A 22417-nucleotide genomic window follows, 5' to 3' on the forward strand; every position below is an offset into this window, starting at 1 on the left:
TCTTGATCTTGCCACGTATCCTACAAGTATACGTGGCAGCCGATTACCAAAGAACCATTATATCCCATGCCGCGCCGGAGCGAGGTAATATAATCCCCTACACTCGGTTTTCTCTTGGTCCAACACGTGCTCACCAAAGCCAAACCCATTTTCAATGCTTCCACGCCTTTCCATCGTTCTCTGCCAATCATCCTCCTGGATGTGTCGTGGAATCAGCAAAAGATCATCCTGGAAATATCATTTTCAGAAAAATTGAAAAGGGGCTGATTAACGTTTCTGAGTAAACGAAAAGAAACGAAAAGTTTTATTTATTTGTTTATTATTTTTTTTTTTAACGAATATACGAAAACAACTTTCCATTATTTTTCTGTCTTCCTGTCTCTACCAAAACGAAGTCTCTCTTCTTTGAGCGAGAAAAAATTCGCTCTAGGAAGAGTGTCTCATCAGAACCCTAACTTTCTCGGGAAAAAGGGATTCCTCATAGATTTTTCTGTAATGCCCTGCTGCTTTTATGAATATTGTTCAATGAATTAATCGATTTCTTCATTCAGCAGGTCAGTTTTTTGAGTACTTGTATGCGTTTTAGTAATGTTGAGGACTCCGGTTGGTTCTCGGGAAAGTTCGGTGTAAAGGCTTTCTAGAAAATTGGATTTTGGTTTTGCTTTCATTTCGGTTATTCGTTCCCGAAAACCAAACAGAAGGTGAGATGATTCCTTGGATTGGTGAACTTGACTTGTTGCAGTGCTAGTCCAATTTTCGAGTGGTTTGATTGGTAATAATTTCTTAAAATTCTGGAATGAATTGGTAGTGATCGATTTTTGGAGTTTGACTTCAGGAGTTTTAGTTTGATGCTCCGGTTGGTTGCAGAGAAATTGGAGAAGTAAGAAATAAAAATTAGACCTGTAAAACTCAACTAAGCTTTGTGCAACTATTTGAATGGGCTAAATTAAGCATTTTTGTTTTCTAAGAAGGGAAAGTTTTTAAATTTATTTTCTATCATCCTCTTTGGCCACTAAACAGGGCTGATCTTTTCTTTTGAAGTCTACTCCGGCTATTCAGTAGTGGAATTGCTTAACTACTTAGGTTTTGCAGTAGAACTAAAAGCTTCATTTTTAGGTGTAATTTCGGTTCATAGTCTCTAGATCCTTCTGCTTGTGATAATACAAACGATTGTCTTTGAATTTTGGTTGCCGTGGAGAATCATTCATTTATTTTATTTGATGATTTAACTTTTGTTACCATTTTTTATATTTTATTTCTTCCTAAATTGGATTAGATGATTGAGAACCAGTATATCTGATTGAGAATATTCTTGGAAATGGATATAAATGCAGGATTGCTGTCCTTGCAAAGGTCATAATTGAACTTCTCTAAGTTCATGTCCATAGCTTGTTTTCTCCCTAAATAAGATGGAGAAGGATGCAAATGTTACTGTCTCACTTGTTCCAGCCTCAGAGTTACTCTCTCAGACTATCCTGACTGTCTTTGACACTGTACATGCTGCCAAAGCAGTCATCATTCAAGATGCGAATTTCCAGCAATTCGCAATTTACTTGGAGATGGTCACAGTGGTCCTGAAAGAGTTGGCCAATCTAAAGATAGAGGATTCTGAGAGGTTAAAAATTGCTGTTGCAAATCTTAATCGAGAGATTAAGGTTGCAAAGCAGCTAACTGTGGAGTGTGGGAAGAGAAACAAGATCTATCTCTTAGTCAATTGCCAGAGAATTTCCAAGGACTTAGAGTGTATCACAAAAGAGATTAGTCGGGTTCTAGGCCTTATTCCTGATATTTCATTCAATATTAATGATAAGATTAGTAAACTACGCAAGGATATGTTAGATTCCAAGTATCAAGCAACTGCAGTGGAGGAAGAAATTCTGGAAAAAATTGAAACTGGTATACGGGAGAGGAATGTCGACAAATCCTATGCAAATAATTTGCTCCTCTGTATTGCTGAGGCTGCTGGGATTTCAACTGAGCAGTCAGTATTGAAGAGAGAGTTAGAAGAATTCAAGAGTGAAATAGAGGATGTGAACCTCAGAGAAGACAGTGCAGAAGCTTTAAAAATGGGAAAGATTGTTGCATTGCTTGCAAAAGCAGATGCTGCCACATCTCCTGAGGAGAAAGAAATCAAATATTTTAATCAGCGAAATTCTTTGGGTACGCAACGACTGGAACCTCTACATGCATTCTACTGTTCAATCACTCATGATGTCATGGTGGATCCTGTGGAAACTTCCTCAGGGCAGACATTTGAGAGAAGTGCAATAGAGAAGTGGATTGCAGAAGGGAATAAGCTCTGTCCATTGACAGCGACTCCCTTGGACATGTCAGCTTTACGACCTAACAAAATTCTTCGACAATCAATTGAAGAATGGAAGGATAGGAACACCATGATTATGCTTGCTTCTCTCAAACCTGCACTCCATTCAAATGATGAGCAAGAAGTTCTTCAATCTCTGGGCAAGCTGCATGATCTATGTATTGAACGAGAGTTGCACCGTGAATGGGTAATGATGGAGGAGTACTGTCCAATTCTTATTGGACTTCTTGGTGCAAAAAACCGTGAAATAAGAAAACTTTCTCTAGTCATCCTTTGCATTCTTGCAAAGGATAGCAATGAGAATAAGGTACTGCTTAGTTCCTTCATTACTACCTGACAATTTAAGCTCATGCATTTCTTAAGCTTTTTAGCTTAAACAAATAAATATAATCTCTTATATCTTTCTTCCATAAAATTATTGTTATTATTATTATCATTATTATCATCACTATTATTAGTATTTTTATTATGAGTGCTAGTACTTTATTTTTTGCAGCAGGAAAGAATCTCTAGAGTGAATAATGCAATCGAATCAATTGTTCGTTCCCACTATTACTACCATTTTAGTTATTTTTATTTACTTATTTATTTATTTTTTGTGGCAGGAAAGAATTGCTAGAGTGAATAATGCAATTGAATCAATTGTTCGTTCCCTTGCCCGCCAGATTGGGGAAAGCAAGTTAGCGTTGCAATTACTATTGGAGCTATCAAGAAGTAATCTAGTGCGTGACTTCATCGGCAATGTTCAGGGTTGCATATTTCTCTTAGTGACTATCTCCAGTGGTGATGATACTCAAGCTGCCATAGATGCAAAGGAGCTTTTGGAAAATCTCTCTTTTCTTGATCAGAATGTTATTCAGATGGCAAGGGCAAATTATTTTAAACCTTTGTTGCGCCTTCTTTCTTCAGGTATTGTTTTGATGATGTGCTTTCTAATTTCTATCCACTATCAGATTCAATACAAAGTATTCTAGTAGGCTCATGGGGTTGCTAATATTTAATATCATATTTTCTCAGCATTTGATTCCTATTCAAGTTGTTGCATGTATTAGTGTAGGAATGCTTCAAAGTTTAAACTTGTAAGCATTGAGTCTCATTGAACTGATGCATCTATTGGTATAAGAAATCAAGAATTAAGGGCGTGATTGGTAATTGTTTTCAAAAACAGTTCTAAAAAACAGTTTTTGAAAACTGTTTTATGATATTTTGTAGAATAAAAGTTTATTTAAAAACCTAAAATGTTTTTAACATGTTTTTAATATTTTTTAATATTTCTTAAAAATAATTTTTATGTCTATTGTTTTGTTTATAATCATTTTTATATAATTATTTTTTAAAACAACCCTCAGAAAACAAGTGAAAACAACAAAAAAACAAGCCTTAAACCTTTTCAAGTTCAACACTAAAGTATTCCTTTAGATGATTGTTTAATTGAGTATTTGATATTTGATATGTGAGATCCACCTGCAAAATGGTATAACTATTTAACTTTTCTTGTTTACTGAGATGGGTTATTCTGAAAAAGTAAAAACTGTACAACTTAAAAAATTCTTCATCATGGCAAGGCTTAAGAAAGTACAAACATTGAAAAAAACCAAAGAAGAAAGAAAGAGAAATTACATATACAAGCATCATATGTTGTGCAATAATACTTAAACATGCATCTTATGGAGTGCAGTTAAGGAAAAATTTCTGACTACTCCTTATTTTAATATCTGAGCGCAAAAGTTACTACTGGTTCAACTTATAAATGATAATCAGGAAGTCATGAAATTATTACTTGTAAGTTACTGTAAATAAGGGCGATCATGGTGATGCAGGGCCAGTGAATGCTAAAATGACTGTGGCTGCTACTTTGTCAGAGATTGAGTTAACTGACAATAATAAATTGAGTCTATTTGAAGATGGAGCACTTCAGCCACTTCTAGTATTGCTCTCACATAGCGATATGGAGATGAAGAAAGTGGCTGTTAAAGCTCTTTATAACCTCTCCAGTGTGCCACAAAATGGATTGCGGATGATTAGAGAAGGTGCTGCAGGCCCATTGTTTGAACTTCTCTACCGTCACAGCTTGTCTTCCCCAAGTTTGCGTGGAGAGGTGGCAGTTATCATTATGCACCTTGCAATATCAACCACAACCCTGGAAGCTGATCAAATGCATGTTTCATTGTTGGAATCTGAGGAAGATATATTCAAGCTTTTCTCTCTCATATCCTTGACAGGACCTGACATACAACAAATTATTCTCCGAACTTTTCATGCTATGTGTCAATCTCATTCTGGTTTAGACATCAGAACTAAGTTAAGGCAGGTATGAATGTTTATAATCATTTTTAGTGTCTCACCCACCAGGCCTGAGCTTCATTTTACTGATAATCAGAGCATCAATTATTGCAATTCTGAAGTTTCACCACAAACTTAGAGACTAGCCTCAGGGAAATGTTATTTGAGATTATATATCTTCATATACACTCGTTATTGGTTAATGGACTTTTTATGTTTATTTCTTCGACTAAAGTTGTTATTACATGGTGGAAAAAAAAGGAAGAAAAACAATAAAGAAAAGTAGTATATAGTTAAATATAGCATCAGAAAAAATGTACTTTGAACTGTTTGTAATAATTTTATCAATTTTTGGTATTATGGTTTAACTTCCTTATTTTAAAATCTCATTCCAAAAGTAATTGAAGTGCCTACTGGTTATTCTCTGTTGTATAAACTTTGTAGATTATTATCAGAGCTCTAAAATTCCATCAAGGAACATAAAATCCATGGTAACAGAAATGGCTTGAACAGAACCATTACAGTAGCACCTGCAGTTAACAATTTTAATTGTCACCCTAGCTTCTCTTGTTTTTTTTCTAATCTGTATTTGGAATAATTTGTACCCTATCATATCCAAGATCAAAATATTTTGCCCTCTCTCAGTGATGTCCAGAGTTTCTAATCTCTCTTTCGTTTTATTTTATTAGAAATATTTACTATTTGCTAAATTTTATGGCTAATGTCCATGTAATTCACAGCTCTCTTCTGTTCGAGTACTAGTTCAATTATGCGAGTTTGACAACCATACAGTACGTGCAAATGCTGTGAAGCTCTTTTGTTGCTTGACAGAAGATGGTGAAGACAGTACCTTTGTAGAGCATGTGAGCCAGAGATACATAGAGACATTAATCAGAATAATCAAAACTTCTGATAATGTGGAAGAGATTGCTGGTGCAATGAGTATCATCTCTAACCTTCCTAAGGAGGCCCATATAACCCAGTGGCTTCTTGATGCCGGAGCTCTTCAAATCATTTTTACTTGTCTTACTGATGGAAATAGTAGTGCTTCATACAAAAGGCAATTAATTGAGAATGCTGTTGGCGCTCTTTGTCGTTTCACTGTTTCAACAAATCAGAATTGGCAAAAGGAGGTAGCCAAATGTGGTTTTTTCCCAATCCTGCTACAGTTTCTAGATTCTGGAACAGCTTTGACAAAGAGAAATGCAGCAGTTTCACTTAAGCAATTTTCAGAAAGTTCCAATGGCTTAAGCCAACCAGTGAAGAAGCATGGAGCTTTTTGGTGCTGTTTGGCCTCTCGTGAAACTGGTTGCCGAGTGCACTTAGGCATCTGTACAGTTGAGTCCTCATTTTGTCTTTTGGAGGCTAATGCTGTAGAACCCCTAGTGAGGGTGCTTGTGGAACCAGATGTTGGAGCTTGTGAAGCTTCTTTAGATGCACTTTTGACATTGATTGACGGTGAAAGATTGCAAAATGGGAGTAAGGTGCTTTCTGAAGTTAATGCTATTGTTCCAATTATAAGGTTATTGAGTTCATCGTGTACCAAGTTGCAGGAGAAAGCTCTGAAGGCTTTAGAAAGGATCTTTCGACTAATTGATTTCAAACAGAAGTATGGGAATTTAGCCCAAATGCCATTAGTTGACATTACTCAGAGGGGACATGGTGGTATGAAATCCTTAGCTGCCAAAGTACTTGCTCACTTGGATGTGCTCCATGAACAATCTTCTTACTTCTAATGGATGGTGGGTGATGGAGTTTGTTATAGTTTAGCATAATGCCATTTCTGTGAGTACCATGTGAAGAAAGCCTTTCTGGATATGCAAATTAGATTCCATCCTTAACCACAATGGGAGGCTACATTGAACATCCCTGATAAGGAATATAGAGGTTTGTACTTGCCACATCCAATGGAGATTCTGCTAGTGCACTCAAATTGTTTTTTCAGTAGCACATAACAAGGTATGTCTGTATACTATGTGTACTATGTATTTTATGAAATGATATAATTTTTATTCCTTCCTGTTAATGATATAAGTTCTCATTCCTTTGTGTCTCTCATCCTTTGTTCCTTTACGATGCGTTATGTGGATGCATGTTAAAACCAGAACCAATGTTAGTTCTGTTCATTTTAAAGTTTCAATAATATGATTGAGATTTTCCTTTGAGAAAGTAAGAAGGTGAACAGGGCAACTAATCGAGATTTATTAAATTAACAAAATTTGGCAAAAGATTAGGTAGGTTTGGATTGTTAGGACTGTCTGCAGTATGGTTATTTGGGTATACTCTCTTATTGGCCTCCAGACCAAATGCATTCAAACTGCCCCATTGAATGAATGGCCTCTTGTAAAGAACCCCAACAAAGTTTCAGTAAGTTGTGCCTTTAGCAATTGTTTATTAACTAAGTAAAAATTAGTTTATTAGCAGTTTCCAGGAAGGAATAATCACTGCAATAGAAGAAATATAATGCTCCAGAAGACTTGAAACATGGACTCCAATAGAACATTTTATCAGAAAACAGGCAAGCCACCAACTATAATTCACTTGGCAGTTGGGCTAAGGCTCACCTTTCCTACCAGTCAATACCAATGTTTCTGTATCCCAAGGCAACAATTAATAAGATGGTTGTGAATGCAGTTCCAGCATCAAGACTGAGATTTGCAAAGACAAAGAAGAAGAAGAAGAAGAAGAGAAAAAAGAAAACTAGGGTTTCATTGATGAAAGGCTTACAAAAGAGATTACGTAAAAAACTTTATATAGGCTAACAAGAAAAGTTAAAAGACTATTCTACCCTTATTGATGATAAGAAATAACTAAGCTAAAATACTATCTAACATTCTCCCTCAAACTCACGATGCAGTAGCAAGAAGTATCGAGAGTTTGCCAACAAAAAAATAAAATCACTGAACAGTCTAAGACTTGGTGAAGGAGTCAACAATCTGCATGGAAGAAGAGACAAAGGACAAAGCAATCGTCCCATGCTGGAGTTCTTGCCGAGTAGTATGACAATCGATATCAATGTCTTTGGTTCGCTCATGAAAAACTGAATTGCGGGTAATTTGAATGGCGCTCTTATTGTTGCAGTAAAGAGAAGTGAGAGTAGTAATAGGTACACCCATATCTACTAATAACCAACACAACCAAACAATCTCATTTGTGGTAGTTGCCATAGCACGGTACTCAACCTCAATGGAAAATTGAGAGACAACGTTCTATTTTTTACTCTTCCATGAAATAAGAGATCCACCTAAGAAGATGCAAAAACCAATTGTAGACTTACGATCATTTGGGTTACTAGCCTAATCAGCATCACAGTATGCACAAAGCTCCAAAAAGGAAGTCGAAGGAAAGACAAGACTCTGACAAAGAGTGCCCCAAAGATAGCATAAAATGCGAAGAACAACAACCCAATGAATTGTAGTGGGAAATGCAATGAACTGATTGACAATGTGCACAACATAAGAAATATCTGGACGAGTAATAGTGAGATAAATTAAGCTACCAACTAGGGTTTGATACAAAGTGGGATCAGGCAAACGAGTACCATTTGTAGAGGCATATCGAACATTAAGCTCTAGAGGAGTATCAACAGTCCAAGTATCTGTAAGTTGAGCTCATTGAAGGATATCTGCTATGTATTTAGACTGATAAAGAAGGTAACCCTTAGGAGAACGGGCAACCTCAATACCCAAGAAGTAACGTAAAGGACCTAAGTCTTTCATGTCAAACTATTGAGTCAATTCAGTCTTTAGCCGTGCAATACCATCAACATCATCACTAGTAATAATCATGTCATCAACATAAAGTGAAAGAAGAATATGACCCACAGAGATAGACTTAACAAAAAGAGCTGAATCATGAGCACTAGAATAAAAACCAAGGGAAGTAACCACTGCAGAAAACCTCTCAAACCAAGCTCGAGGGGCTTGTTTGAGACCATACAAAGCCTTTTTGAGTCTGCAAACTTCTCTAGGGTTGTGAGAAATACTAGGAGAAGGTACCATATAAACTTCCTTTTTAAGATCTCCATTTAAGAAAATGTTTTTAACTTCCATCTGTGAGATGTGCCACTGGCGGGCAGAGGCAACTACAATGAGAGCACAAATAGTGATTATCTTGGCAACTAGTGCAAAAGTCTTCTCATAGTTCATACCATATTTCTAAGCGAAACCCTTCGCAACCAACCTAGCTTTGTAGTGCTCAACTGAACCATATGACCTTGTTTTGATTTTATAAATCCAACAAGAACCAATAGAGCTCTTACACTAGCGGAAGTGGCACAAATCCCAAGTATCTGTTCGATGTAAATCAAAAAGTTCCTCAGCCATAGCCTGCTCCCAATTGGGATCAAGAACAACCTCTGTATAGGAGGTAGGCTCACAAAGATTGTGAAGAGATGCTAAAAATGAAGTAAATGAAAGAGAATAACAAGAATAAGCAAAATTTTGTAACTTAGTGGACTTACAAATACGCTTTGGATAGCAAGATGGAAGAGGATCTGCAATCACAAGAGGTGCTAAGATGACAGAAGAAGGAGGCATGGAGGCATCATCTGTGGATGGTGGAGCATCAGAAATACCATGAGTTGTATCATTCGTAGTTGCCTGAGTCCCATGTGAATAATGATAAGGGAAAGGTTGGATGGGAGAAGGTAAGGGAGTGACAAGATAAGGAACATCATGTGATATGGGTCAGCTAGTAGGAGACATAGGGTTAGGAGGATCATCAAGAAAATGGTCAATGCAAATAATATTGGACTTTGACAAGGTATGACACTTGGTAGGAATAGAGAAAAAAGGAATATGGTCAAGGAAGAAGACATGACAAGAAATATATAACTGTTGAGCTACAGGATCATAACAATGATAACCCTTTTGACCCTCACCATAGCTAAGAAAGACACAAATGATGGAGTGTGAAGATAGCTTGTTACATTCTACACTAGGACGAAGAATGAAACAAGTGCAACCAAAAACCCGTAAAGAAGAGTAGTCAAGAGGGTGACCATACAAATTTTCATAGGAAGATAGACATGATGTATGAGAAGAAGGTGTTTAATTGATCAAATTCACAACAGTGAGAACAACTTTGCCCCAGAATGCACTTGGGACACCAGCAGACAAGAGAAGGGAGCGAGCAGTCCCAACAATATGCCTATGTTTTCTTTTAGCGACCTCATTCTGTTGAGGAGTGTCAGTACAAGAGGATTGATGCACAGTACCATCAAAGATAAGTAATTCAGAAAAGGTTATAAATGTATATTCCCCACCTAAATCACAACGAAAGCACTTGATAATAGCAGAGTGTTGAGTTTTAACAAATGAGCGAAAAGTAGTATAAACATGTATGAAATCAAATCGATGCTTCATTAGATAAACCCAACAATATCGAGTGTGATCATCAATAAATGAGACATAATATTTGGACCACCCTTTTGTGGCAACAATGGAAGGTCCCCACACATTAGAATGAATCAAGTCAAATGGTGCAACAAAGGGGGAAACACTTTGATTAAAGAGTAAAGCAGAAAACTTTGCCAATTTACAACCACTACAATAAGAAATATCATGAGTTTGAAAATTGCCCAAAAATCCTTTAGAAATTAAATATTTTAAATGAGGGGCCGAAATATGGCCAAGTCTAGAGTGCCACGAATAAAAACTAGAGGAAGATGAAGTTAAATGGAAAGATGACAAATCAACACTCAAAGCAGCTAAATTTGAAACTCGTGGAAGTCGCAACTCGTCCATGACATATAAGCCCTCCTGCCTACGACCTGTCCCAATCAATATCTGGGATTAAGGATCTTATACATGACAAGAAGTAGAAGAAAGCAAACAAAATAACAAGAATCATAGAGTTGACTCACAAATATGAGATTCATAGTAAGTTTAGGAATGCAATAAACATTAAAGAGAGACAAATAAGATGTGCATATGGAACCAACACCTGCTAAAGGCATCGGAGTGCTATCAGTAGTGATGACTGACATAGAGGAAGGAGAATGGCACATAGATACAAAAGAAGATGAAGAAAGTGACATATGATGTGAGGTACCAGAGTCTAAGACCCACAAAGAAGAGGATTTACTTGAAATGTTAGGGAATGGTAGACCTGACGAAGATGGAGTAGACATGGCATACGACTGTAGCGATAGTTGTGTAGTAAGGAACTTCTAAAACTACTCTAGAATGGCCACCATGTTGGGATCTGAGGATGATGCAACTTTAGGTATAAGTGTTGTAGTATTAGACTATGATGACCTATAAGCTTGTTTTTTAGGTTGTCCTTGAGGACGCCATTGTTGTGAAGGTGGGGTGGTTGCCCATTGCTGTTACGTAGGAGTAAGGATGAAAATATCGGTAATTACGGATATATCGATACTTCAATTTTACGGATATATTGGATATATCGGAGATATATCGGCGGATATTTTGGAAAAAAATATCGGTAAACTTAAAATTGTTAAAAACTCATGAAAATGTAAGGAAAACCTCATAATAATATAATTAGAAGTATAATAGACATTTTAAAGTTATTTTATTGAAAATTTTGATATATGTATAACATGATTTATCATATTTGATAATAATATCGTATGCATCGATAAAAATATGAATTTTATAAGTGTACATTTATTATTAAATTACACCTCATATTATGATATTTAATTATAATATGTCTAATTTTAAAATATATATTAGTATTAAAATATGATCCATTTAATTCAATTGTATTAAACAATATAAAATAAATTATGATATATATATAATTTTTTAATATTTAATTAATTATTAATGATATTAAAAACATTATGAAGAAAATTATATAATTTTTATATTTTTGGCAATTAATTAAAAGATTTTGTATTTAATTATAAAATAATTATAATTAATTTGCTCTTTAAAATATTTTTTTAATATTTTCTTTATATAATGAGTTTAAGTATATATAAATTTATTGCATATTATATATCAAAGGGCAAGTTAGCCCAGGTGGTAAGCGGGTGAACCCCAAACCTTTTGGTTTAGGGTTCAAATCCCCTCGGTAGCAAGCAAATGGGAGGGCACTGTAGTGGCATTGTAGCACATTGACTGTACTGTAGCACGTTTGACTTTCGTTGACCCGCGTTGACCATGCAATATATCGGAAAAAATCGTCGATTTATTGCCAAAATCGCCGATATATCGCGAGAATCGCTGATTTTTCGAGATTTATCCTGAAATATCGCCGGACCGATATTTCTACATGAAATATCGTGTCGATACTCTTCGATACGTAGGAGGAGGTGGTCGCCACTATAGCTACGTAGGAAGAGGTTGTTGAGATGTTTGTGCTTTATGCAATAGTTTAGGACACTGAGCCTTTCAATGTCCTTTTTGCTTACAAAAGCTGCACTCATCAAAACTAACATGTGTAGGTGATTTAGTTTGGTTGCTTGAGAAAGGTTTGCTAGGAATGGCTAGAACTGATGGGCTAGACGCTGGGGAAGGCCCTTTCCTACCTGAGTCTTAAGACGTGGTTGTTCAACTAGAAGCTCACTTACCATTGTATCAATAGAGGGGATGACGATAATGATGTAGAATATTTCCCCGAAGCCCCTCAAAGTCATTACGAAGAGCCATCAAGAACTCAACAAGACGTTACCGTTCTCGACGAGTTAGATACTCAACATTGCTTTGAAGAGATGCGAGCTCCGTGAGCTCCAACTGATCCCAAAGATCAGACATCGTAGAATAAAACTCTTGGGTACTCATCCTTTTGTTGCACTGCTCAAATATCAGACTCCAATTGATATTGTTTTGCAAAGTTGGATTGTGTGTACAATAGTGCCAAATGATCCCAAACTTGTTTTGCAATCTCATATTTTGCCAATTGTATGCCAATAGAATGCTCATCAAAATTATTAATCTAAATTATAATCTTTGAGTTGTTTGCTTCCTGACTCTCTAACATATCAATATATTTTTCATCCCTATCATTTATAGGTTTGCTCAAGACACCACTGACATAACCCCACATTCGTTTCCCTTTCAAAAAATTTCTCATCACATAACTCCAATACGAGTAATTATTTCCATCTAATCTGACACTAATGGATTGAAGAGAGTCATCTCTTTCACCAACCATGATCAACTAATAATCTTACCACAATATAATCCAAACAAAACAAAGCAAGCAAGAATATCAAATAATCGAACCTCCAAAATAGCTGCAAAAAAAACGTCTTCAAATTTGCTTGCGAAACCACAAAAAAATAATAAATAAATAAATAAAACAAACAAACAAACAATACTTCAAAGTTGCCGAAAATCCTTTTTAAAACAAATTAAGATTGATAGAAGATCTTCGCGAAAAACCCCCCAAAATTTTTTTTGCCATGAAATCTTCTATCAAAGGCCCTATGTTGATCATTGCTCTAATACCATGTGAGATTTGCAAAGACAAAGAAGAAGAAGAAGAAAAGAAAAAAGAAAACTAGGGTTTCATTGACAAAACGCTTAAGAAAGAGATTACATAAAAAGTTTTGTATAGGCTAACAAGAAAGCTAAAAGACTATTCTATCCTTATTGATGATAAGAAATAATTAAGCTAAAATACTATCTAACAAAGACCACCATAAACAATGTGGGTGTAGTGTTCTTGCCACTTCTATTGATACTTTAAGATAACAAATTCAGAGGGGAAACCGACAATGATCAAACTAGTAAAGTTAACAGCAGAAGCTGAAAACATTACTGTTGTGGCACCAATATGAAATGCTTGTAGATATGGTAAATCATTCCCTCTTTGGAAAGACCTTATATGCAAACCAGAAAAGGAGAAAAGCAAGGGCTCCACTAAGAAGAACCAATTGACATATCGAGATTTCCAAAGGTTCCGCATCAAGTCCAGAGGTTGTCATTGGGCAACTTGGAGGTATCACAGAGGTTGGGCATGGCTCCCATCAACCACCATGCAATTATCAGGTATACATTTGTGATATAATTGTCTCTTGCACCTGAAATGCCATCAAGCTAGTTTTGAATTTCCTAATTTTATGATTAGCTTTTATATAGACATACTAGAATCTTGAGACGCAGAAGAAAAACTGGTTGTGCCATGAACATGTGAAAAAAACAAATATCTAGTAGGGTAACACCTAGAGGGGGTTGAATAGGTGTTTGAACCTTTTAAACCCAAAATTGAATATTTTTAATTATTTAACTATCTCAATTCTGATGTAGTGAAGCCAAAAGAACAATAACACAAGAGAGACAGATTTTTTTATGTGGAAAACCTTCACACAAGGTGTGGAGATAAAAACCACAAGGTTAAAAACCTCGAATCAACAATCCACTATATGAGAAAGTAGTACACAAAATTACCTAATAGATGTTATCCTTAGATACTCTCCAGAACCTATACTACAATCCACGTTTGCAACACAGCACCTTGTGTGCTCTAGTGGATCTCGCCTAAATGCTCGAAGGGATGCAAATCTCCTTCACAACTCAACAAATGGAAAGCTAAACATATTTGAGAGTTTTGGGTTAAGCACAAATAATAATAACTTAAAAGTTTAGGCACATTAGTTCTTAAGAGAACTCTTCTAATCAACATATATAAGAGAAAACCTAGTAGACTTGGAATTAATTTAGAAACCATATTTTACTAAAAACAATTTAGAAACTTAAGAATTTTACAAAGATTTGGAAAAATGTTATATTTTAAATTCAAAAAGATTTGGAAAGATTTTCCTTTTAAAATTCTTAATTTAACTTCTTTCTTCAAATCTCTTTTCCAAATTCTTTAAAAGATTTGGAAAGATCCTCTTTTTTAAATCCTCAATTTAAAATTCTTTTCCAAATTAATTTTATTATTTGGAAAGATTTTTCTTTTTAAATTCTTAATTTTAAATCCTCAATTTAAAATTCCTTTCCAAATTATTTTTATTTCTAATTTCTATAAGTCCATTTTATGTGTTTTATGTCATTATTTTCAAATAACTCAACCATACTTGTTTAATCTTGATTTGATTCTACAACAATCTTGAATCTTCAAAGGAGTTTAAATCACAAGAAAGTACATAGAGTTTTAAACTAGGATGGAGGAAACAAAATTGTCAACTTAATCTAAATAGTCTAATGCACTAACACATTGATTTAGGTGGAATCTTTGTGTAGCGGCCAGGCTTGAAATTTGCTAGAAAGGTTAAAGCTTGAGTCATGCTGATGTACCCATATAACTCGAAGCACATGTCAGAGACCGGGTGCCCCAGGTACATATACCTAATAATATATTCTATTTTGATGTTCAAACCTGGTTGCTGCTCAACAACAGAGGATTGAACAAAGAGTACTAGTTTAAATTTCATCATTATATTTCTCATTACTTTTGCATATTAATTAAATTATGATTGGTTGTAGCAGTTGTGATAACAATTGGGAGGATGAAGAAGACAATAGAGCAAGCAAGCAAGAAAGAAAACCAAGGCAACTGAAGTTCCTTTTTGTAATACTCGCATGCAAACATAAAAGCAGCAATAGCCAACACAAGGGTGATGAGGAACGATCACATGATTACTGAATTGTACTTCTCAATAAGCAATGTATGTACATCTAACTTTTTCTCTCCATGTCCTTCTGTTTTGCTTCCATATATCATTGTGTGCCACAGGTTCTAGTGATCTGTAGTTATTGATGGGGTCTATTATGCTAAAAAATGCAATGGAGTAATACTTGCAAGTTTACTTTAGTGGAGTAACAGGCCAAAAGGAGGTGCTTTAAGATGTTCACTTCTGGATTTAAAACTAAAATAAGCAGAATAACATAATGTGGTTCTAATTGGAACCATATGCTTTCTCTTTGCATTAAAGTTGCCAGCACCACTTATTAATTAAAAATTTTAGTGTAAGATGTGTTGACAAGTTCTTAAAGCTTGAGCTGTTAGGATTTGAGCTCATAATGTGTCTCATGCTCCAAACCTACTGGGGGAGGCACAGACACCAGTAGAGACTGTCAGTCAACCAGAGATTTAATTCCATGTTGGACAATTAATTTTCCTAATATCTCATGTTCGAACAAGATGAAAATTATGTTCATAAAAAACGTCTTTTATACACTCATAAAGAATTTTATAGGATATATGTATGAATGTATGTAAGCATATTTTACAGAAGCAGTGTATAAGTTTATACAGAAACCGCAAAAAACATTTGACCACTTATCTATTCTCAAATTAGGTGGTGGTTCACCTTCCATTGAAGAGTATGACATGGACAATGGTAGCAGAAAGTATGGCCAATCCAACTCCATAACTCGTAGCAATGAAGGTGCTGAGATACAGAAGCCCAGTCCTTGAGTAACTTCCTTGGCAAGATGAAACTTAGACATGAGGATACTTGAGATGTCATACCTGGAATATTTGACATGAGAAGGCTCTTGAGATATGGTAGGAAGTTCTTGTCACTGTAGACATTGAGCCACTTGTGTATCATTGTATACCTTATGAGGAAGAATCCAATAGCTATTTTGACAGTGCCAAACCAAGGGCTAGTTGGTGGACTCATGAGGTATGATGAAATTGTAGCCCAGTCAAACCCAATGGAGCCAATTCCAAGGCCCTCTAAGTTGGCCCTCAGCCAAGTTGTTGGACTTAGATGGACTTTGGAGCCAGCCAACAGACTCAAGAGAAGGATGTTAACTTATTAAAATGATAGCCAGAAATGACATAATAAGTGAAACAGCAGATAGAGACCATTAGAAAGGACCAAGCCTGAATTGTGCCACCTTTAGGTCTTGTTTCCTCCTCATGTAGAGCTCTGTAGTATTCATTAGTTTGATTAAAAAAGTTTCTTGCTATGAAGACACCTTTTAGCATAAGAGCACCTGGGAGGTAAGCATAAAAATCATGGCAGGAATGAATTGGAGGCATCTCTCATAATATGAGTAGCAAAAACAGTTTCAACACCAGAGTTTGCAAAAACAATGATCAAAACATGTTCCTTGACATTAAAGGGGCCGACTCCATGTCTATTTCTTCATCAATGTCGATTATGAGGATGTTATGAGAATATTCATTATTCTTGTCAACTTCTATTAAAAAAGAACTACATCTTTATGATGTAGTGATACTTTTATAGATGAAACTATGTATATGTATATAGAATTTTGAAATATTAGATTTTGCTGTCATAGTACTTCAACCAAAAGTTTAGGAAAGTTTGAATACTTGAAAAAGCAGCAAAGCATGAGAAACTCCTCCAAATTGTTTAGAATCTGAAAAAGATTTGTCACCATCATTATTTGCAGATTTCATTTGGCTTTGACTCTAAGTGCTTTTGGTACAAAGCTGTTACCTAATCACTTCTCTTCCATTATTTTGTTGATCTTAAATCTCTTGGTTAAATTGAATAATGTAAGCTTTTCATTGAATTACTCTGAAACGGTAACTTTGACCAAAATCTTGGCCCTTGACCTCTGTAATGAGGTGAAGAAGGTAGGTATTAATCTCCTTTTTTCCTTTTTTCTTTTTTTCTTTCAGGTGCCTCATTCAAAATGAGAAGTAGAAGAAACTCCCAACTTGGAGAAGATCACACTTTAATGGAGTAACTATTTTTTCATTGATAGCATAACATGAATAAATGATAATGCCATACTAGACCAGATGCCTTCTCATTAAAGAGAGAGTTTGAAGAATTTAAGAGTGGATTGGGTATAGGTAAGGAAATAGAACAGATTGTTTCCAGCTACATCTCTTGAGAGGAAAGGAACGACAAATGTTTTTCTTCTACACGTTAACAAAACTCTTCAGGTTGCTATCACTGCTCAAACATGACATTGGAGGGCAATCACCATTCCCAAGCTTGCAAAGAATGGAATGGAGAATAAGGTACTGATCAATTCCTTAATTACTATCTGAGTACAAGTCTAATCTGTCTCTTAAGCAGAAGTGGCTAAACAAAGTAAATCTAATCTACTAAGCCAAAAGAAAAACATACCTTTGGCTCTCTCGTGCCTTTTTCTTATGGATTTTGTAATGCTTCTTGTGAATAAATTATCTTTAACAGTGAAATAATCTTGTCTCCTTTTTGCATTTATGATAAAAATAATGTATTTCATAGATCATTTGATGATAAAAAGACTACTTAATATATCTCTCTTTCTGCGCCAGGATATGATTGCCAAAGCAAATGAAACCATTGTTCAATTTGCACCAGTGAAGAGCAATTAAGTTTGGTACTTGCTATTTTGATTTGGCATTCATCTAAAAGGCTAACAAACCCAGTTATGTGCCTTCAGCATATCAGGAGTCACACATATAACAAAAGGCTAAACTATGTACATCTACAGAAGAAGAGAATAAAAGGTATTGTTTCAAATTATAGGGGTCAATCAAAAGGCTGTATCAGAAAACAGGGCAGCCATCAACTACAATTCCTTTGGCAGTTGGGCATGAAGCCAAGGGGCATCCTTCTGGATTGTTTCCCCACCAGTCGATGCTAACATTCCTGGACCCGAGGGTAAGGAATATTAATATGGTCATGAAGGCAGTTCCAGCATCAAGACCACCAGAAACAACATAGTTATAGCGCTCCCACAACTTTGGTTTGTGCCTGAAGATTACAAATCCAGAGAGGAACCCAACAATGATCCAACTCGTGAAGTTAACAGCAGAGGCTGGGGGCATCATTGCTGTGGAACCTAACAAGACTGGCATGTGGATAAGGGGAATCCATTTCTTTTTTGGGAATGCCTTGTGCATGAGCCAGACTAGGAGAGGGGCAATGGCTCCAAGCAGAAAGAACCAGTTGACATTCGAGTAGGCACCCAGGTTTCCAAAGATTCGGCGAGTGCCAATAAGCCCCCAAATAACAGAGGCATCGAAGAAGACATTGTCCATTGGGCATCTCCATGGACTGTCTGCAGGCAACATAGTGGTATCACAGAGGTTGGGAATGGTTGCCATCAGCCACCAGGCAGTTATCACGTATACAATTACAGCCACAACTGTTCCTACCACCTGCAATACCAAGGTAGTTTAGCTTCAAAGTTTCCAGTTCAACTGTTCGCTTTTATGTAGAGTGGTATTATAATAATAATACCATTATTAGTCTTGAAACAGTGAAAGAATCAAAACTGACCTGTGCCATGAACATTGATCTAGGTGGAATCTTCATGTAGTGGCCCAGCTTGAAGTCGGCCAGAAAGGTTAGAGCTTGAGTCATGCTGATGTACCCATAAACCTTGAAGCACATGTTGGCAACAGGACGGCCTGGGTACATATATCCCATAACATATTCTGTTACAATGTTCAAACCTGGTGTCTGTTCACCGGCAACAAAAGATTGTTCATTTAAATTCCAAATAGCTACATTATTAGATTTTATTCCATTTAACTCAACTTCAGCTTATAAATTAAAGTTCAATTTCCTACCTGGTTTGTTGTAGCAGTGATGATGCCGATTGGAAGGGTGAAGAAAAAGGCAATGGCACAAGCAAGCAAGACACCCCACCATGGCAACTGAAGTACGTCATTGTAATACTCACATGCAAATATGATAGTGGCAATGTTCACAACGTGGATCACAAAAAACCACCAATTGGGCACTGACTTGTACTTCTTCATAAGCCATGTATGTATATCCATCTTTTTCTCTCCAAAGGCACCTTTTGTTTGTTTCCATAGCTCACTGCATTTACCAGCTTAAAAGAGCTTTAGTTCATGTTATTGATGTTGATTTATTGCATAAAACAAATGAAAATTGTGCTCATAAGACATCATTTACATGAATCATGAGTTTTAGAACATTTCTTTCTATAGCAGAAGGAACAGAGATTGGTTCTGATGTAACTTAAGTCTCAAAAACAATGATAGAAGGAAAGAACTAGAAGGAAAATCAGTTTTTGATCTAGAAAATATGATATAAACTATGAAGAAATTTAGGAACCAGCCAGTTCAATGTTTACCTGCCATTGAAGAGTGCGACATGGACAATAGTAGCAGAAAGTGTGGCAAACCCGAGACCATAGGTCATAGCAAAGAAGGTGCTCATATTTAAAGGCCCACTCTTCACATATTGTTCTTTACTAAGATGAAAGTTAGAATCAATGATGCTTAAAATGTTATAACGTGAACCATTCGACGTGAAAAGCTTTTCAGAATATAGAGGGAAGTTCTTGGCATTGTAGACATTGCTCCAGTATGTGGCAGGTGTCATCACATACATCACTAGGCAGAATCCAAGGGCAACGTTGGCTGTGGCAAACCAGGGGCTAGCCAATGGACTCCCTAGATATGATGAAATCGTAGACCAATCCAACCCAATTGAGCCGATTCCTAGGCCTTCCAAGCCTGACCCGAGTTGTTGCACCAGAATGGATTTAGGAGCAAGCCAACAGACCCAGGAGAAAGATGTTAACATGTTGATGAGATACCCAGGAGCCACATAGTATGTGAAACTGCAAATAAAGACTATGAGGAAGAACTGAGTCCGGGTTGTGCCGCCTTTAGGCCTCTTTTCCTTCTCATGTAGAGCTCTGAAATATTCATTAGGTTCATTAGAAAAGCTACTCAACCATAAAGACACCCTTTTCTTGGAGGAATAACCATCACAAAGACAAGGATACCTGAACAGTGAAACCTGAACCAGGTTAGAAGGCCACCACATCTCTCCCGGCTCAACCAGAAATTTCCGGAAAAGTCCTGCCCAGCCGAACCCCAACACCTAGAATTCATACAAAAAACTAGGTTAATGTTTGGTTCCTTGAAAAATTGAGGAAGAAAGCAAGAGCAAGAATGAAAGAAAAGAGAAAATGAAGGTAATATAAGTTTCTAGCTAATTTTAATTAACTTCGATTTTCTTTCATGAAAATCATTTTGTTTGAAAAAAAATTTTCCCTCCTGGTTGAATATCATAGATTACTCCGTATCCCGAGGTTTGGATCCCCATGGAGAGTTTAAAGGGCTTGACCAAGAAAGGTTCCGGGGTTTAAAAAAAAAAAGGACACTTAAGTAATGATGATAACAGAAATCTGTCATAAAAGTTTAAAATTTAAAACAATAAAAATTTGTTAGCACCATTTGATCTCTACAACTGCAATAGAAAAAGAAAACTAGGAGCTTAAGAGTCAACTCAGTACACGACATATGAAGTCATTTCCATGATATTTCAGGATCATGTCTTGAAATTTAACCTGAATTCATCTTGTATATTCCACTGACTTGTGAACATTCATGAATGATCCTGAAACTTCCTAAATTACAATAACATGATTCCCAGATCCCAGATTAGTTAGGCTAATAATTAAAACCGTTATAAAATCTTGGAAAACCAATACAACAAAATCGATAAAATCATCAATAAAATCTTAAAAATCAATACTATTAACAATAAAAACTCACAAGAAATTTAAGAAAATTACCTGAGTGGTTGTCATAACAAGCAAGGCAGGAATGAAAGTGAGGTTCCTCTTATACAGAAGCTTCACTGCAGTCAAGATATGAGTAGCATAAACAGTTCCAGCACCCGAGTTGGCGAAAATGGTGATCAAAACATGCTCCTTGACATTAAAAGGCCCAGGATTAAGTGTAAACTCCCACCTAGAACCCTTTAAGAACACCCGCTTTGTGATCTTTTTGGCCATCAAATGGCCTATAGGCACAACAGCAATCTGTGCAGATATTGATGAAATTATCAATGGCTGTGATCTGTACCAGAAGAACTGGTTCACAAAGGATAAAACAATACATGAAGACAGACCCAGAACCCACATTCTGAAGGTGAGAACAGGAATAGTGGGATCATCAGTTTTAGGAACTGTGACATCCACTTGTTTGATAGGACACTCGTAGGAAACTCCAGCCTCCATGGCTGCAGCTTCACCAATCTCAGCCATGAATTTAGTGCTGGCTGTGAGGATACAAAGTGGTACTCTTCCTCTTCTTCCAGTTTAGTAGCCTTAGTTTCACACTGACCTCCACTACTTAAGTTTAGGTAGGCCAATCTCAGCCATTGAAAGTGTAAAAATTTTAAATTTTTAAATAAATTAATCATGATGATCGCCATTCACATTTTCCTGAGTTAGATTCCATTTCGAATAACTGCTGTTGCAAAAGTTTTATCAAACATAGAATTGCGTTATTTATGACTCGGAATGAAGCTTCTAAAATAAATGACAATTCACTAACTCTACGGAAAATAATTTTTAATTTCTTGAAAAGCAATTCAAACATAAGATAAAGAAAATGTCTTCCTGAAAATTTGTTAGTTATTAGTTATATTAGTATAGACATGAAAAAACTCTCCATTCCATTCAATACTAGCTTGATATTTAGCGTGTGTTTGGTATTAATTTAAAAACAATGTTTTAATTTTTTTTAATATTTGAATGACAAAATTTTTGTAAGTGTTAAAAAAGTTATAAGCACTTCTAAAAATTACTACCAAACGGGTTCTTATCATAATAACAATCCATGGATGATTATCAAAACACTTCAAGTCTATTTGACATAGTATTTTAGGAAACAATTTGTTTTACCTTTTTAATATTTAAAAATTACTTAAAGTTTACTTTACAGTGATTTTAGGAGATAGTTTTAACCTCTCTAATATTTAAAAATTATTCAAATTCCATACTTAAAATATCTTCAGGAAAATTTGTTAATTATTAGTTATATTAGTACAGACATGAAAAAGACTCCTATTCCATTCAATTCTAGCTTGACATTTAGAGTGTGTTTGGTATTAATTTAATTTTTTTTTTTAAATGTTTTAAAATTATGATAAAAATTTTGGTAGTGTTAAGAAAGTTAGAAACACTTCTTAGAGTT

At 35.7% G+C, this 22417-nt stretch overlaps 2 protein-coding genes across 9 annotated transcripts; one reads left to right on the plus strand and one right to left on the minus strand.

Moving 5' to 3' along the window:
* Nucleotides 1-303: 303 nt before the first annotated feature.
* LOC100253690 (U-box domain-containing protein 43) lies at nucleotides 304-19393 on the plus strand. Of its 8 annotated transcripts, none has more exons than XR_009464445.1 (12): nucleotides 343-554; nucleotides 1335-2630; nucleotides 2929-3232; nucleotides 4144-4634; nucleotides 5347-6565; nucleotides 7241-13572; nucleotides 14753-14864; nucleotides 15016-15194; nucleotides 17129-17476; nucleotides 17759-18620; nucleotides 18752-18863; nucleotides 19036-19393. XR_009464445.1 is itself a non-coding variant. In XM_019226103.2 (5 exons), exons 2-5 carry the CDS (start codon nucleotides 1410-1412, stop codon nucleotides 6340-6342), a joined length of 3012 nt encoding a protein of 1003 aa, XP_019081648.1. In that variant the 5' UTR covers nucleotides 304-554; nucleotides 1335-1409; the 3' UTR covers nucleotides 6343-6662. The 8 variants fall into 8 exon arrangements, 2 of the variants coding, with proteins under 2 accessions (XP_019081648.1, XP_010662907.1); XR_009464444.1 differs by having other exon boundaries at nucleotides 19039-19393; XR_009464446.1 differs by having other exon boundaries at nucleotides 15013-15194; nucleotides 18752-19393.
* Nucleotides 17805-21678, minus strand: LOC100257243 (oligopeptide transporter 6). The gene is made up of 6 exons (XM_002275098.5): nucleotides 21010-21678; nucleotides 20215-20312; nucleotides 19555-20124; nucleotides 19022-19277; nucleotides 18729-18911; nucleotides 17805-18607 (listed from the first exon to the last, which is right to left on the minus strand). Exons 1-6 carry the CDS (start codon nucleotides 21481-21483, stop codon nucleotides 17993-17995), a joined length of 2196 nt encoding a protein of 731 aa, XP_002275134.4. The 5' UTR covers nucleotides 21484-21678; the 3' UTR covers nucleotides 17805-17992.
* Nucleotides 21679-22417: the final 739 nt, after the last annotated feature.

The sequence above is a fragment of the Vitis vinifera genome, chromosome 16 (assembly GCF_030704535.1).
Source record: "Vitis vinifera cultivar Pinot Noir 40024 chromosome 16, ASM3070453v1".
In the NCBI taxonomy this organism is placed as follows: Eukaryota; Viridiplantae; Streptophyta; class Magnoliopsida; order Vitales; family Vitaceae; genus Vitis; species Vitis vinifera.